The sequence below is a fragment of the Balaenoptera ricei genome, chromosome 3 (genome assembly GCF_028023285.1).
Source record: "Balaenoptera ricei isolate mBalRic1 chromosome 3, mBalRic1.hap2, whole genome shotgun sequence".
Taxonomy (NCBI): Eukaryota; Metazoa; Chordata; class Mammalia; order Artiodactyla; family Balaenopteridae; genus Balaenoptera; species Balaenoptera ricei.
This window is the reverse complement of record NC_082641.1, coordinates 102,764,806-102,783,330: the sequence shown is the minus strand read 5'-3', so window position 1 is coordinate 102,783,330 and position 18,525 is coordinate 102,764,806. Positions and strand designations below refer to the sequence as shown.

The 18,525-nt window shown below is 34.9% G+C and overlaps 1 protein-coding gene across 6 annotated transcripts in view; it reads right to left on the bottom strand.

Annotated features, from left to right (window-relative positions):
- CSNK1G3 (casein kinase 1 gamma 3) overlaps window positions 1-18,525 on the bottom strand; it is a 132,876-nt gene that overhangs the window by 79,647 nt on the left and 34,704 nt on the right. For all 6 annotated transcript variants that reach the window (XM_059916959.1, XM_059916962.1, XM_059916961.1 and 3 more), the window contains exons 2-3: window positions 14,842-15,267; window positions 6,260-6,300 (exon numbers count right to left, since the gene is read on the bottom strand). In XM_059916959.1, the coding sequence (XP_059772942.1) occupies window positions 6,260-6,300; window positions 14,842-15,019 (219 nt within the window). In that variant the 5' untranslated portion in view covers window positions 15,020-15,267. The remainder of the gene's footprint in view (window positions 1-6,259; window positions 6,301-14,841; window positions 15,268-18,525) is intronic.

The window sequence follows — 18,525 nt, the reverse complement described above, 5'->3', positions numbered from 1 at the left end:
TTTTCGGATGGAATGTCCTATGAATATCAATTAGATCTATCTGGTCTATTGTGTCATTTAAAGCTTCTGTTTCCTTATTTACTTTCATTTTGGATGATCTGTCCATTGGTGTAAGTGAGGTGTTAAAGTCCCCCACTGTTATTGTGTTACTGTCGATTTCCTCTTTTATAGCTGTTAACAGTTGCCTTATGTATTGAGGTGCTCCTATGTTGGGTGCGTATATATTTATAATTGTTATATCTTCTTCTTGGATTGATCCCTTGATCATTATGTAGTGTCCTTCCTTGTCTCTTGTAACAGTCTTTATTTTAAAGTCTATTTTATCTGATATGAGTATTGCCACTCCAGCTTTCTTTTGATTTCCATTTGCATGGAATATCTTTTTCCATCCCCTCACTTTCAGTCTGTATGTGTCCCTAGGTCTGAAGTGGGTCTCTTGAAGGCAGCATATATATGGGTCTTGTTTCTGTATCCATTCATCAAGCCTGTGTCTTTTGGTTGGAGCATTTAATCCATTCACGTTTAAGGTAATTATCGATATGTATGTTCCTATGACCATTTTCTTAATTGTTTTGGGTTTATTTTTGTAGGTCCTTTTCTTCCCTTGTGTTTCCCACTTAGAGAAGTTTCTTTACCATTTGTTGTAGAGCTGGTTTGGTGGTGCTGAATTCTTTTAGCTTTTGTTTGTCTGTAAACTTTTGATTTCTCCATCGAATCTGAATGAGATCCTTGCCAGGTAGAGCAGTCTTGGTTGTAGGTTCTTCCCTTTCATCACTTTAAGTATATCATGCCACTCCCTTCTGGCTTGTAGAGTTTCTGCTGAGAAATCAGCTGTTAACCTTATGGGAGTTCCCTTGTATGTTATTTGTCGTTTTTCCCTTGCTGCTTTCAATAATTTTTCTTTGTCTTTAATTTTTGCCAATTTGAATACTATGTGCCTCGGCATGTTTCTCCTTGGGTTTATCCTGTATGGGACTCGCTGCGCTTCGTGGACTTGGGTGGCTATTTCCTTTCCCATGTTAGGGAAGTTTTCGACTATAATCTCTTCAAATATTTTCTCAGGTCCTTTCTCTCTCTCTTCTCCTTCTGGGACCCCTACAATGCGAATGTTGTTGTGTTTAATGTTGTCTCAGAGGTCTCTTAGGCTGTCTTCATTTCTTTTCATTCTTTTTTCTTTATTCTGTTCCACAGCAGTGAATTCCACCATTCTGTCTTCCAGGTCACTTATGTGTTCTTCTGCCTCAGTTATTCTGCTATTGATTCCTTCTAGTGTATTTTTCATTTCAGTTATTGTATTGTTCATCTCTGTTTGTTTGTTCTTTAATTCTTCTAGGTCTTTGTTAAACATTTCTTGCATCTTCTCGATCTTTGCCTCCATTCTTTTTCCAAGGTCCTGGATCATCTTCACTATCATTATTCTGAATTCTTTTTCTGGAAGGTTGCCTATCTCCACTTCATTTAGTTGTTTTTCTGGGGTTTTATCTTGTTCCTTCATCTGGTACATAGCCCTCTGCCTTTTCATCTTGTCTATCTTTCTGTGAATATGGTTTTTGTTCCACAGGCTGCAGGATTGTAGTTTTTCTTGCTTCTGCTCTCTGTCCTCTGGTAGATGAGGCTATCTAAGAGGCTTGTGCAGTTTTCATGATGGGAGGGACTCTCAACTCTTATGTAATGTAATACTCTGTTAGCCATCTTTGTCTCCCTAAGGTTAAATCCAGATAGTCAACTTTAAGCGCAGTGTAAAATAAATTAATGCCATAAATGTACACAAGGTTAAGTGGCTATTAGATCAAGCATTAGGGAAATCTGTGTTTGACTCTTTGACCCTGAAGAAGAGTATACTGTGAACATTCATGACTAGAATGGTGGCCCTGATTCTATTTCTCCTGTTCCCAGGAATTCACCTCTAAACTATACATTTCTAATGTAAAGAGAAGTAAGAAATTACAAAAAAGTAAGAAAGAACAAAGACAGAGATAGGAAAATTCTGATAGTAGCAACAATATATATTTTTTTAATTTTTAGCTGGAGTACAGCTTACAATAAAACACACAGTTCCTAAGTATTAGGCCCATGAGCTTTGTAAATTGTATATATCCCTGCAACCACCATCTCAAAAAACCTTTAGCCTCTAAAGTTTAGAGCATTTCAATCACCCTTCTCTCAGAGATAATCACTTTTGGACTTCTATCACCTTTGGATTTGTTTTGTCCGTTGTTGGATTTCATACAAATGACATTATACAATATATGTTTTATATGTATGTGTCTGGCTTTTTTCATTCAACATAATGTTTTTGAGATTTTTACACACACACGCACACACACACACAGAGAACATAAACAGAAGCAAAATAGATTTAACATATAAGAAATAATAAATGTGTGAAAATATTTGCAGGAAACAAAACTATAACCAAGTAATAACACAGGAACATTGAACAAGATTCAACAGGAAAGTACAGCAAGCTAACAAAATTTAAACAAAACCAACAAAACTTCAAGAAGTACAAAAAAACTACAATAACAAAATTTAAAACTAATCTACCAGCACATTAACACAACAGAAAAGAGAATTTGGAAACTGGGAGATAGAAAAATGTCTAAAGAATGAGAAAATTTTGTAGACTGCATCTATATAAAGTATACAAAATACATTATGAAGGAAGAAAAATAGAAAATATAGGAAAAAGATTAGAGTTCTGGACAATATAATGAGAAGGTCTAATATGCATTTGATAATTGTCTCGAGAGAAATGTGAGCAGAGGGAATAACTGAAGAAATAAATGCAAGAACTGATGAAAGATAAACCAGAGATTCAAGAGGAATGTGAATCCCAAACAGAATAACTAAAACATTTATACTAAGATATATCGTAGTGAAAGAACCAACGACAAAGACTTCAGATAAAGAACCTGTAAAATCCCAGTGGAACAATTATAATCATAAAGATTATTATAAGAGAAAACAATCAGCTTAGTTCTTGAGAGGCAGAATGGTAGGGTACAACTCTAGTTAAAAGCACAGGCACTGAAACTAAATTGTATTGGGTTTGAATTCTAAATTCACTACTTACTAGCTGTTGTAGAGACTTTGGCAAGTTACTTAATCTTTTTGTACTTTTCAGTTCCCTCATCTACGAAAGAGGGATAGAATATTCTTTCTCATTTTGTTTATATACACATATATATGACTTAAAATAGCTCCTTCCACATAGTGGAATTCTTCAGTTAACTATATAAAAGTATATAACCATAAGATATAATAAAAGATGCCCACTCAGGAAATCACAAGTAAAATTAAATACATAACTGGGCTTCCCTGGTGGCGCAGTGGTTGAGAGTCTGCCTGCTAGTGCGGGGGGCGCGGGTTCGAGCCCTGGTCTGGGAGGATCCCACATGCCGCGGAGCAACTAGACCCGTGAGCCACAACTACTGAGCCTGCGCGTCTGGAGCCTGTGCTCCGCAACAAGAGAGGCTGCGATAGTGAGAGGCCCGCGCGAGTGGCCCCCACTTGCCGCAACTAGAGAAAGCCCACGCGCAGAAACGAAGACCCAACACAACCAAAAATAAATAAATAAAATAAAATTTAAAAAAAAATAACTTATTCAATCACTAATATTCCGTAGGTAAAAACAGAAACTCAGATCTAACTTAGTTGAGTCAGTTCAACTTGATTCCAATACTTTACTAGCAGTAAAATTTTATTGTGCCACCATATAACAAAAGTCACCTCACCACAGGATGAATTTTTCATTATTCATGAACGACGGGTTACTATATAACTACAAACAACAAGATATGAGGGTGGTGGCTGAGGTCAAATTTAACAAATTACCTTGAAACATACTATCAATACGAACTAGGGTAACATTAAATAAATGTGAAAACCTTTATAGGAGATAACAGAGCTAAAAGTAGTCACTGAAGTTTGCTCTCTGAACACCACTGTCAACAAATAATGCCTTTATTTGTACCAACGTACAAAAATAAGATAGCACTGAAGGTATACAGACATAACATTTTCAAGTGGTTACTTTTTAGGGAGGTTCGGAACAAAATTACATTATCTTCAATAAACAGAGACAATAGATACAAACAGATAACATAAGATACAAAAAAATATATAAGGACACTTTATATATATATAATACATACCCATACACACATGCAGACACACACACAAATATTTAGTAAACTAAGTACCAAACCCTGGTCCAACAGTTTATGTGAAAAATTTTTTGCCCTGCCAATATATTTTTTGGATGAGTCTGAGGCAAGCATGACTCTATACCATACTTCAACCTCAAAGTACCACAAAGAGATCCAAAAATATTCCCAGTTCTCCCAAAGAATACCGAATAACCATAATTATTATATGTAGTCCTGATCACTGTGCTTTAAAAAGGGATAAATCAGAGCAGAAAAAGAATGTCCGCCCGCCAAAAAAAGAAGAAAAATAAGGGGATAGTGATATGGCATGAAGGTAAACTTAAAAAAGTGACTTATGTGTGTATACATAAGAAGGCTAAAAGATGACATAATACGTGTTTACTAAGGCATCAAAGATGTCAACAGGGTAAACAAGTTCCAAATCTGAAAATAACAGGACCTAAGGGTCACCAGTTAATGACTGAAATGGACAAGTAAAGGTCAGCCTAGAGGGGCTCCTATTTTGACACAACGGCTTATTTGCCCTAACATATCAGTTAAATATCTGAAGCTACTCACTACGGGCCATCAATAACACAGAATATGGGTGTTGCCACACTTCCATTCTGGTGTGCCTCCCCAACTCCCAACACCGTACAACATCTAGATCCCAGACCACTGGCCTAGAACATGGGAAAAGAAAGAAATCCAAAGAAAAAGTCAGCAGTGCCCATTCCCTGCATCCTGGGCCTCCCTACTGTGATTCACACAAACTAACTCCCCTCGTCCTGATTTCACACTCATGAGGGAACCTTGTAATTTTAACTTAGCATTCTATGTATATCAGCCTACAGAAAGAAAGCATATTATTTATACTGATGTCGGCATTCCGGACCCATAATAGTAAAATACCTCACTGTAAGTTAGAAATTAACTCTTCCTAAATATTTACACCTCTGAGAGCTTGACTGATTGCATGAATTAATACTGTGAATCCACTTCTGATTAACAGTGACAATCTTAATGAGACAACCTAACCAGATTTTCTGTCATAAAGTCAAGGACCAGAACTTAAACCTAGGTGAACTCATGCCAGGTAAATGCCAGTCCCAACTCACATGTCAGCCAGCTAGTCTCTCCTGTTGGCACCACAACCCTTCTGTACATTTTTATTTACCAGTAAAAGTAAACAGCATTTGTTGCAGTGAAACTTGGTTTACACTCACAGGACACTTAAAATTAAGTAGCACAGTTTTCTATCTCATCCCAAAAGTTTTTTTTTTAATTTTTTAAATTTCTCCCACTTGCCTCTTCCTCAAGTAGTCTCTCCTTCTATATTAAAGCACATTACTCTAATAACAGTGGTTATATTGGCAGAGACAAGATTGAGACTAGCAGGCAGGCTGGGAAAACCAAGCCATGCTCAACCTCAGGGAAACATGGCTGGCAAACCAGATAGAACAGATGTGCCAGGACAAAGTTATATCTTATGAAAATTCCCAGATCCCAACTATTCAAAAAAAAAGCTGCCTTATAGCTGTCATACCAGGCACATTTGGGACTTCAAAACAGTCCCAGGGGAGTTTGCTTGCCTGAGTATCCACCCACATCAAGAATTTCTGAATCCTAGAAGGTCAAGCAATAGCCAAGTTTTACCAAATATAAAAACATCAACAGAAAACGAGATTTTGGAAGGTACCTCAAATACATTTTCAAATAATGTAATCCTGAATACTAAGGACACCTTTGTCCAAATGCTTGAATCAGGAAGAAAAATCTTGCATTCTAACTTTTATCTAATTAAAAATGCCAATACGCCAGCTTCCTTAAATTCAAACTTTTTAAAATTCAGTTCTATAATGCTGCCAAAGTAAAGGGATTAAGTTTTTGTAACACACAAAGACACAGATATCTTATATATACATTATCATACACTTGAGGGGCATGATGATGTTAGGAGCTTAATAACAAAAGATCAGTTACACTTACCACTTTCCCAATAAACACTCAAGTTAAAATGATATGAAAAAAATGTAGTGAAAATGCAACTTAATCATTAAAGAAATAACAAGAAAATAATTAAAGAAAAATAAGAAACATGAACTTACCAGTTTAATTGCCACATATTCATTTGTGTATAAATTTTTCCCTTGAAAAAAAAAGAAAAATGTCAGATTCTACCAGCAATGAATTTTTAAAGATACCTTATGTAAAACTGTACTCTGGGGGGGTCGGGGGAAGCACATAACACATTTAAATGAAACATGGGTTTTTGCTTCCAACTGTTTAGCAGAAGTCTCAATAACAAGGAAATATTTAAATTTATGATCAACTCCATAACATATTTAGTATTTCACCTGGATTCAGAGTAGAAAGCAATACTAATAAATACTTTAGTCCATTTATTAAAAAAAAAAAGAAAAATTCTTGTTTTGTTGGAATACTGCATACAATTTACAAAGTAAGCAGTAGGCAAACACATGCTAAACTAAATTTCAAAACTAGAACCCTATATAGAAACAGGAGTACAAAATTCCTTTCTCGATCACCACCTCGTTTTAAATCCTTCATTATTATGGGATGTGATCTTAATAGGGCTCATATGCAATCTAGTAAATAGATCAAATATATAGAAAAAATCTGGAATACCTTTAAAATAAAATAAAATTTTAAAAGTATTATTCAATAATTGGCTTTGACAAACTAGTTAATTACTCTGAGGGGAAGAAGGGTTATTAATAACTTGCCTTATAACCAAATTAAATTCCAGGTATTTTAAGAGTTAGATATAACCCATAAAACAAGAAAAAATACTTATCAGGCCAGTATATAGAAGCCTTTTTGAGCATTAAAAATAAATGGAAAAAGATTAAAAGATCAGAAGATTTTATACAGATTTGATAGCTTAAAATATTTTAAACTTTTGTAAGTTGAAAAAAACTATTATATACAAAGAACAGGTGAAAGACAAATCAGAATAAAGATTTAATATAATTAATATGTAAAGAATTCAAATGAATTACAGTAATCATTGACACCAGCAAGTTGAAAATAATCTAGAAAATTCCAAGGGGTCAACATCTGTAGTTCAAGTAAAATACTATGGAGAATTAAGTATATGAAGAAAATCTGATACAGAAATTAATGTGCTTCTTTACAAGTACAGTTCAAAGAATAAAAAACAGAACAATATTTGATTTCTGGATTTCCAGTATTTTTTCAATAAGCATGTACTATTTTTATAGTAAGAAAAACAGAACACTGATCATTGTTGTTTTTAACTGTGATAGTAACTGGCCCTGGTCACACTGGCTACTTAACACAAAATAGGTAATCATCAACTTTCACACATGGGATTTTTCTAACATAATACTCCTAACTTCATTTTATACAACAGCTAATAAATGGCAGTAAAACTTCTAGACAAAATTTCAGTCTTGGATATGCTGCCACAGTGAGCAGTATTTTCACCATAAGAATCTTTGCCACAAGCAGTATCGCAGCACAGCTAATTGCCCATGAGGCAATTTTGCTGGAAAAGATAAAACAATGAAAATAAAATTTAAAATGAACATTAAAAAGGACACAATGACACATGAAAGACTAGTAATAAAATATTTTAAAGATTCTACTGTGCAAAATGAAAATACAAAAAATATCTGAATACATTTAAAACGTGTATAGATTCATGATTATAGTTGTATTATGGTATATCTGAGAAAAGGTGACACTTCCTTTGTCAAAGTCAATCATTAAGGATTCAGAATCTCATGTTGGACCTAAGTTCCCTACGACATAAAAAATCTAACTCGGTCTTCCCTGGTGGCGCAGTGGTTGAGAATCTGCCTGCCAATGCAGGGGACACGGGTTCGAGCCCTGGTCTGGGAAGATTCCACATGCCACGGAGCAACTGGGCCCGTGAGCCACAACTACTGAGCCTGCACGTCTGGAGCCTGTGCTCTGCAACAAGAGAGGCCGCGAAAGAGAGAGGCCTGCGCACCGCGATGAAGGGTGGCCCCCGCTTGCCGCAACTAGAGAAAGCCCTCGCACAGAAACAAAGACCCAACACAGCCAAAAATAAATATAAAAATAAATTAAAAAAAAAAAAAAACTAACTCTAAGTCTCCACAGATATCCCTGGAAATAAAATGAACAATCGAGGGATGTTCCTATTTATTATCAATATATGTAACCTATATAACTGGTAGTAAATCTCTAGACTACATTTAAATGTTCCATCACATGACCAGTCTTTATGTTTTATCAAATCATCTAAGCCAGATTCTGTACCAAATACAAAAATTCTGTCTCCATAATGTTCTCCACTATCAAAGAGCAAAAATTTTCACCATTTTCAAGAAACTTACACTCATCAGGAATCACGTAACCATTTCTTTACGGGGGATAGGAAGAGCTTGATTCTTCTTTTGCCTCCAACTTCTAATATTGCATGATAAATCTGATAAAGACAGCATTAGAGCGCAAGCTGTTGTATCTAAATTAGCCAAAGAATTGACAATGCTCTGGATGACTGTTGTGAGTTACTAGCTGCTTCTTTATATTTGCTATAGCTTGGTAAGCTTTTGGTTTGAGGTGTGGCAGGGATGACTGCGTTCCCTGAAGGATCTGCAAAGTGATGTTCTCATTTTCTAGTATTGTATGCAATCTGGCTTTTCACTCTCTTATGTCATACCTCTAGTAAGTTTTCTTATCATTTTATTTTCTATCAAGTCAATATATGTAGTTGTTTTATTCACTATTTTAAGACCACCACGCTACTCGTTGCTATTTAGACCATTATGAGGCCTAAGCTTTATATAAAATAAAAATATAAGGAGGTTAGGAGGTTGGGATAGACACACTACTATATATAAAATAGATAATCAACAAGGACCTACTATATAGCACAGGGAACTCTACTCAATACTCTGTAATAACCTATATGGGAAAAGAATCTGAAAAAGAATAGATATACATATAACTAAATCACATTGCTGTACACCTGAAACATAACACTGTAAATCAAGTATACTACAATATAAAATAAAAATTTTTTAAAAAAAATGAAAGCACTGCATCAGTGGAGAAGTGAAACCAAACTGTCAACCAGTCAAAACCAAACTGTCAAACCAAAATGTCAACCAGTTATTTTATCTTTTACAGCATTGAAACCAAATTGTCAATCATTTATTTCACCCTTTACAGCAAAACTGCCTTATGGCCAATGAGTTGTATGGCCAAACAGTAAAACTGCTTGCAGCAAAGACTTATGGTGAAAATACCTAGAACCGTTGCCACCACTGTACAGCAGTGTTTGTTCGTATAAATATTATAATGCTTTTTTGAGTTTTGTCCTTATTTTATAAAAATTAGTGAAAAAAAAAAGCATTCATTCTAATGCTAAACAGCATGAGTCTCATAAACCCATCACCCTTATCATAAAGATGGAGCTCAAATAGGAGTACCCAAAGTGGTGAATGCTAAGCTATAGTGAGGTACTCACTGAGCCCATAAATATAAACAAATTTTAGAAAACATACCATATTTTTAGCCAGTAAGTTCAGCATTTAGATGTGCCTTCATATATAATTTCAAGAATGCGTTATGTATAAAATTGTAGTCTTCCTCTAGTAAGCTTGAGGTGAATAATTTAATGGTACAATGAAAAACTTAATCTTGAGGAACTGGTGTCTAACAAAGGAACAATTGTGTTTTGAGTCTAAATATGGAATTTATATTTCCTCAAGACATTATCATCTTTTCATAATTATCCTGTATATGATATTTATTCGCAAGTGCACAGGGAAAAATATTCATAGGACAAGAAGTTAGGTTAAACACAAATTCCACAGAATCAAAATAAACCATATACTTCTAAAAGTACTGTTTTTGTTGGCATTTACATGGTCAAATGTCTACTTTTAAGTCGCAGCAGAAAGTACAAAATCCTAAAAGCGTCACCTTTTTTGAACATAAGAGATTTTGCTGAACTTTGAGGGTTATATTTATAAAGATGAACATAGATTGAACAACACTACCAATGCATTTTTGTCACCTTGCATAGGCACAGCCTTAAATAATTGGCTTTCAATCGATATTTGTTATATATATGAACTAACACTGCACAGAATATGTGTTTGTGGGTAAAATACGAGCGAAAGAGAGGCAGTGTATGTATAGAGGGAATGCAGTTAAGAGAAGGCTGCAAGTAGACTGGTTCCAGTTAACTGATGTTTTAAATCCAATTTCAAAAGACATTTCCAATAGAGCTTTGTGCCACACTGAACTTGAAAAGATGGTTTTACCAATTCTGTGGCATTTGGGTGGTCATTATTATAAAACTATGTTCTACAGAAACTACATATATGTTTATATCAGGGATTACTAATTAACCAAAATATACCTGTGCCCCTTCCCTAATAATAGAATGCCCAAGTTTTAAAATGGTTGTCCAGCTAGACTAAATTTCTAGCCTCTTTCTCAGCTTGGTACGGCCATGTGATCAAGTTCTGGATATGAGTCGATGTTAAGGTATGTCGCTCCCCACTTCCAAGAATGAACATGTGCTCTTCTGGCCCTTTTTCTTCTTCTTGCTGGCTGGCTGGCTGGAAGAGAGACTGAAGCCACATACTGAGGATGCAGAGATACCCTGACAGCTCTGGGTGCTGTCCTTCTGGTCTGTGTTATGTGAAAAAGAAAGAAACGATTTTGCCTAACACCACTATATTCTAGGTTCTCTTTGTCATAGCATCATAGTCTATTCCTTATTATTACATTTTTCAGGTAAGTTTTAAGCTTCAGTTAGTAAAAGTAGAAAATCAATAAACATTCATAAAAATGATGAATCCACTCAAATCTGTATATTTACTTGATATATACTGTAAGGCCTGCAGAATTTTCAACAAAACAATTCTTAAATATAAACAATAAATTAAGAAGAGTTATAAGCTATACAGGAACAAGAGGAGAAAAAACAAAAATAAAAGAAGTTATAAAAACTCCTGTGGTCTACTTAATTATATCAAAATTTACAATATCTTATTTCAGATAATGGGAATTCATAGACAAATATATAACACCCTTGTTCTGTGTTCCTTTGCGTCATGGTCAGTCAGGTGTAGCCACAAGAGGGGACACAGAAGAAGCTCAGGAAAACAAAGTTTATTATACTCCAGTTCCTAGAAAGGGGGTCACAGAAGAAGCATCATGTTTTGGTCAGGTGGTAGAAGACAAGAGCAAGGGAAGAGCTTAGGCCAAGGCCTTTATTGGTGTTTCTGCAGGAAAGGCAAGGCAGGGCAGGGTAAACAGCTTAGGACTGGGTAATTTGAATAATTCTGTTAGCCTTTGGTGGGCAGGCTCTAGTTGTCTTGTACTTGGCCATGGGATGAGTTAAGGAAGAGGAAAATTGCCTCCTGGAGTGTATGGGCCAGAGAGGAGGTATGGCTCCGGATTGGTTAGTTTGCAGATCAAGGCATGCTCCCAGTTGAGTCCTTTGCTATCTTTAAGAACTGGCTAGCCTGTAGAGGAGCAGTCTCTCCACAGCTAAAAAGGTTTTGAGGTTTTTTTGTTTTTGTTATTAAAGCAATGTTATGTTGGCTGAACTGTAAAGCAGAAAGGTATTCTATATATTCTGGAATACATCTGCAGTAGGAGGTCTCACCTCAGGTTTTTTTTTTTTTTTTAAATTGAAATATGGTTGACCAGAAAGGTTTTTTTAAGATGTTAAAGCATCATGGGAAAATAAAAAATATATACAGTATAACCCCACATTTTAGCTAGCTTTGTTTTGTCTCATTCAGTGCCTGTTAAAAGCATTTCTAGGGGTTTTGGTTGACTGTCTAAGCTAGAAATACATCTAACATGCAGCAGGATGCAAGCCTTACCACAATACAAAGATAAAATAAAACCAAAAATATATCAATTCATCATTTAACAATTAAAAATACAGATAAAAATGATAGTAAATACATTTACTTAAATTTAATTTTAGATTACTTCAAAAGTTCAACAATTTTTTTTTAATCTCAAGGCCAATTTTTATGTCCAGCTTTCTTTTTTTTTCCTGTACTTTCAACAGAGGGTAATAGTGTCTCTCCTTGGGGCATTTAGAAATGGCAGTGGAGGTTGGGGGAAGGGCATTTGGGGTTGTATGTGGAGATGCAACTCCTATTTAGTGCCCAAGAAGTCTGAAGTTCTAAACACCATGCAGTGCACTGGACAGTCCTCTACAAAAAACAACAACAACAACAAACTGTCCAGCCCAAGGTGCTAATAGCATCTTTGTTGAAAATCACTTACCTGTAACATATATACCTTATATTCTTTCTTACCCAATACTAAGCACAAAAATTTCAGTGCCAAAAATCAAATGTCTATTAACATGGTTTTAAAGAAAGCACCTTAAGAATTCAAACCAGCTTTTAACATTAGCATGCTTATCCAGGTACAGAAAGAATGATACTTATCACAACTTTTTCTGTACAGAGAAATCACTTGGGACCTTTAGAAAAAGGAATAAAACGTCCCTTTATTTAGTAGTCTATCAAGAAAGAAAAATATGATTAAATTAGTTCTGCAAGTGTATATGTTACATGTATCATAAGTACACATAAAACACAGTTACATGTATAGATAATACATTTAAATAAATAGATGTACACAAATATATAATAAAAACCCATAGATAGATTAGGTACAGAGAGATAGATAAATAGATGATGGATGGATGGATGGATGGATGGACTAGTAAGTCATCTTATGCCTATTCCTGCTCAGTCACAGACTGCAAAAGAAAGGGTTATTTTGCTGTTTTTTCAGTACACAGCATATATAGTTTCAGTATATATGGGTACACATAGTTTCTCATATTGCCCTAGTTAAAATGCTCCACTAGATTGCTTTGTGTGTATACACACACATACACACACACATATATACATACATGCACACACACAGATGTATATATACATAGTTATTTTGAAATAAATTACATGAAACCAATTTTGAATAAAAAAAGGCCGAAGTACTACGGTACTATAGTCATATACACAAAGAGAGAGAGAGTGACAGGTGAAGTACAAATATTTATATAAGACAAAATATATAGCTATAAAACAAATTTATATAAATAAATTTAAATAAATATACATATAACATGCTATAATTTTAATTAAAAACAAATATCTTGATATCTTTTAATGGAGCAGAACAATCATTGTTTTCCTAAAACAGGCAAGTACAGTGCTGGTCCTTTTACACTATTATCTAAATTTAATCTTCACAATAATTTAGGAAGTGGAAATAATCCCATTTTAAAGTTGAGAAATCTGAAGCCCCACATAGTTAAATGACTTATGTATTCCATAATGGCAGAGACAAATTTTATATTTTTCTAGTGTATCATCAGTGCCTAATCATGCCTCATACATAATACTGTAGACATGCGATAAATTTTGAATGGATAGATGGATGTATAATAGTTCAAGGTTGGATAAGTAAACAACCCAGTTTTTTTTCTAATGCCAAAATGAGAAACAATTTAAGAATTTCAAAATATCTAATTCAATATCCTTCAAAAAATAAAATGTAAAACATTCACCCTTACAAATATTTGTGTCCCTTCTAAAATGCAGAAGAGTCTGTCAGACACATCATTTAACAGCAATGTACAAAATATGTCATTGCCTTTTATTGCCTTGCTTCATTCAAAGATTTAATGTACATTAGCTACATAAAACAGTAATAAAATGAAGGAATAACTACAAATTAGAGTGTTTTACGAGATGAAAAAGGAGAAGAAGTCGAGTAGATGAACATACAATTGTGTATATTTCTAACACCAGGGTTGAATCTAATGAAAATTGTGAAGCCAAGTTTTTTCTTTTTATTTCCGAAGTTTACACTCTTGCATTGACCAAAAAGCCCTCAGGGTACCTCAATACTGACTCCCATAAAACTGTGCTACCCTCCTTCTTGTTTCTCTTCAGTGAAGATAGCCACATCTTTATTGCACTAGGAGTTAAAAATGTAGATTTGGATCACGAGTCCATCTTAAATTGCTGTGTGACATTTGGCAAGAAACCTTCCCTCACTGAGTTTCAAATGCCTTAAATGTAGAGTTAGGAGGTTTAAATTAGACCAGTGTTTCTTCCCAAACTTACCTGATTATAAGAATAAACTGAGTCAGTACTTTGTGTCCCTTATTAAGAATATAGATTCTTAAACTACCCTGGATATACTTGGGGGAATGGGAGAATAGATTACAACACTGTAAATTTCACTGATTTTTGATGCAGTTTCAGCATATTACCTTGACTTTAAGCCATACATATCCTCCTAAAGTAACCAGTTACTAAATGTTTTCAAATCAGAAAAGGTAGCCTAAATATCATTCCTAAGAAATACATTGCAAAGGCTTTCCTGGTATCTATTTCAGCCTGCTGGGGCTTTTAAATTTATTTTCTTTTTTCTCATATTCTGGACGCTTTATCTCAAGTAAACAGACATTGTTATACTAGGGAATTACTGACAAATGAAAACAGAAGTATATTAGAAATTCCTAATATCTATATTCTTTAAAATTACCACAATTAAACAACTAAACAATTAAGTAACTAAATCATTTCATTAAAAAGTATCTTTCATTTTAAAAAATGCTCCCAACTTTATGGAATAAACAAAATAGTCTTACCTAATCGTAATTCTCCAAAATTCCCACATCCAATTTTTTTTCCGACTCTAAAGTTAGGTCCAACCATTAAAACTCCAGAGGATGAAGAACCAGTTCCTCGAGTGTTGTGTCCTGACCGACCACTGGGTCGTGCCATTCTATCATCTGATTTGTCCTTGTCTTTCTTTTTATTATCCATATCAAGTTTGCGGTACTCCACTTTGAATTCTTTAATCAAGACGAGCACACTGAAATAGGGTATCGTGAGAATAGGTACATCACTAAGTAACTGTACCAGGTGGGTAATGTTAACATTCAAATTGCAGTAGGTAGTCAATTAACTGGTGCGTGTTCATCCCATTCGTAAAATTTTTCTCAGTTTTCTTTTCAGCAAAACATGTCTTCAAAATTATCTTTTCAATGATGTGAGCTAATATTGATAGTGACCTAGAATAGTAAGAAAAGAAAATCAGTCAACTTAGAGAATTAAAAAACATATGTTTGGGAAATTAATAACATAACCAAAGTTTAGGCAATGGACTATTACTATTTGTTGATGCCCACTGAAATCAAACCTCAGTAGACTCTTAGTCATTACCCTTTATTCCTATACTTTAATACCAAAGGGATCACAAAAACGTTTTAAAACCAAACAAAGAAATCAGGGATTTGGTTACTTCTTAAAAATAAATAAAAGTAACAAAAATGTATTGAGAGGGACTTCCCTGGCGGTCCAGTGGTAAAGAATCCACCCTCCAACGCAGGGGACGCAGGTTCAATCCCTGGTTGGGGAACTAAGATCCTGCATGCCACAGGGCAACTAAGCCCGCGTGCCACAACTACTCAGCTCACACGCCTCAACAAGAGAGCCCGCATGCCGCAAACTACAGAGCCCATGCGCTCTGGAGCCAGTGCACCACAACTAGAGAGAGAAAACCCACACGCCGCAACTAGAGAGAAGCCTGCGCACCACAACGAAGAGCCCGTGTCACAACGAAAGATCTCGCATGCCACAGCTAAGACCCAACATGGTCAAAAAAAAAGAAAAAAGAAAAATAAATAAAATCACTGTTTAAAAAAAAATGTATTGAGTGTTTCATAAGCCAATATACATTCACTAACCAAGTCCTTCCAACTTAAAATCATTTCAATTAAAAAAAAAATACTCAAAGAATTCCAGTAAGTCAATATAAGATTTTCAATTTAAATTAAAGCAAAAAAAGAGAATATATTTCGCAAATTAGTAAAAGATCTTAATAAAAATATCTTCCACATATTCATACACTTAATAATTTTCAAAGGCTTTTCAAACATACATTCTAATTTGGTTTTCATTTATTCAAATATTTATTACCCATTAAGTATATATTATCCATAACTATATATGGGAATGGAGCAATCATAACAAGGGTTGAAATAAATAGTATTTTCTGATCAGCTTTTAGCAACCCACCAAATATGCAATTATTCCTAACACCTAATCTATTTATAAAGTTTCTTATTATATTTGCTATACTCAGTATTGCAGATGAAACTATAAGCATCTGTTTGGTATAAGTAAAATCGAATCATTTTTACATATACTGTTTGCTCTCTTTCCAGCTATAATAGAGTAACTAATACTGAACTTCCCCTCTTGCTATAAATAATTATGAAACTGGACAAAACATATGAAGCACCTGTTTTCAGGGACTGGATAATAGGCAGTATAAGAGAAAACAGAAACACAGAAGGTGATTTCCACCATCACCCAAGATCTCCAGCTAGGGACAATTTTCTGACTACAGCACAGGGAAATGGAGGCTCAGGCAGTGCACAGTGATCATAGATCAGAGTTTGGGACTGTTGAAGCTAGTGGAATTTGCAGGAACTCACAGTACTGAAGGTGAGGCAGTTGTACAGTTTTAGGGATAGGAGGTGACAGGGCAGAAGCTAGGCTAGCAGACAAAGGCTACTATGGGGTTAAATAAAGAATGGAGATACTAAAGGCTGTGCAGTGCTAGAATATCTTAAAGTTCCTATCTAGTCATGGTGGAGGAACCTCATTAATATCCCAGAATTCAGCTGAAATACCAGAAAGACCACGTCTTTAGAATAAGGACCATACCCTAGAGTAAGGACTACTATACACTGGCCCAACTAAAGCCTAAAACCAAGCCTAGATAGGATCAAGAATACCTCCAATTACACTAACTACATTCCAGAATGAAACTTGACATGCTTAAAAAAACAGAGGAAAAAAAACCCCCAAAATCAGACTTCCAACAATGTTGAATTCATAATGTCCAGACATGAAAATGAGCAGTAAATGTGACATGCAGCCAGGAAACAAAGCCATCAAAGGAAACAGACTCCAAAATTACCCTGATATTGAAATTAGAAGACAGGACTTCAAAATTACTAAATAGCTGTTAAAGTCCTATTACATTAAAGAAAGAGACTGAAGCAGAAAAAAATATTTGAAGAAATAGTGGTTGAAAATTTCCCAAATTTACTGAAAAACATTAACCTACAAAATGAGGAAACTCAGCAATCCCATAAAGGATAGGTACAAAGAAAATTAAACCTAGGTACATCAAAGTGCAAAAACCCCAAAATAAAGGGAAAATCTTGAAAGCAGACAGAGAAAAACTACACGACATACAGGTGAACTTCTAACTTCTTATCAGAAACAATGGAGACCCAAAAGAAAATGGGAGAATACGTTCAAAGCAATGAAAGGAGGAAAAGAACTCTCAACCCAGAACATGACATCCAATAAAAATTAGTCTTTAAAACTGAAAGTGAAAGAAAGCCATTTTCAGATGAAGGAAGCTAAGAATTAGTCACCAGCACACTTGCACAACAAGAAATACTTTTTAAATAGTGCATTAGGCTTAATTAAATCACATGATACCAGATAGAAATCTGAAACTTTAAGAAGAAATGAGGAACACTAGAAATGGGAAATGCATGTGTATTCATTTCCTTAAAAGATAAATTACTCTTTAAAGCACAAATAATTTCTTAGTGTCACTTATAACATATGTGGAAATAAAATATATGTATAACAACAGAAATGGCAGGGACAGGTAGTAAATGGAATTATATTATTTTAAAAGTCTTATATTTGTTAAGAATGAAGTGGTTCAGTATTAATTTTAAGTAGCCCATGACAAGTTAAAAATGCATATTGTGATACCTAGACCAAATACTAAAAATTAATTACAACAGAAATATCTAAAAAGTTAACACAAGAAATAAAGTGGAATGACAAACATTTGATTAAAACAAAAGAAGAGCAATAAGAGATATGAGACAAAAAGGAAAACAGCAAGAGAATAGACTTAAAAACACACATATAGGGCTTCCCTGGTGGCGCAGTGGTTAAGAATCTGCCTGCCAATGCAGGGGACACAGGTTCGTGCCCTGGTCTGGGAAGATCCCACATGCCACGGAGCAACTAAGCCCGTGAGCCACACCAACTGAGCCTGCGCGTCTGGAGCCTGTGCTCTGCAACGGGAGAGGCCGCGACAGTGAGAGGCCCGCGCACCGCGATGAGGAGTGGCCCCCACTCGCCGCAACTGGAGAAAGCCCTCGCATAGAAACCAATACCCAACACAGCCAAAAATAAATTAATTAATTAATTTTTAAAAACAAACAAACAAAAAAACACACACATATAATGAAAATGGATCATATTTTCCTAATAAAAGGCAAAAGGCT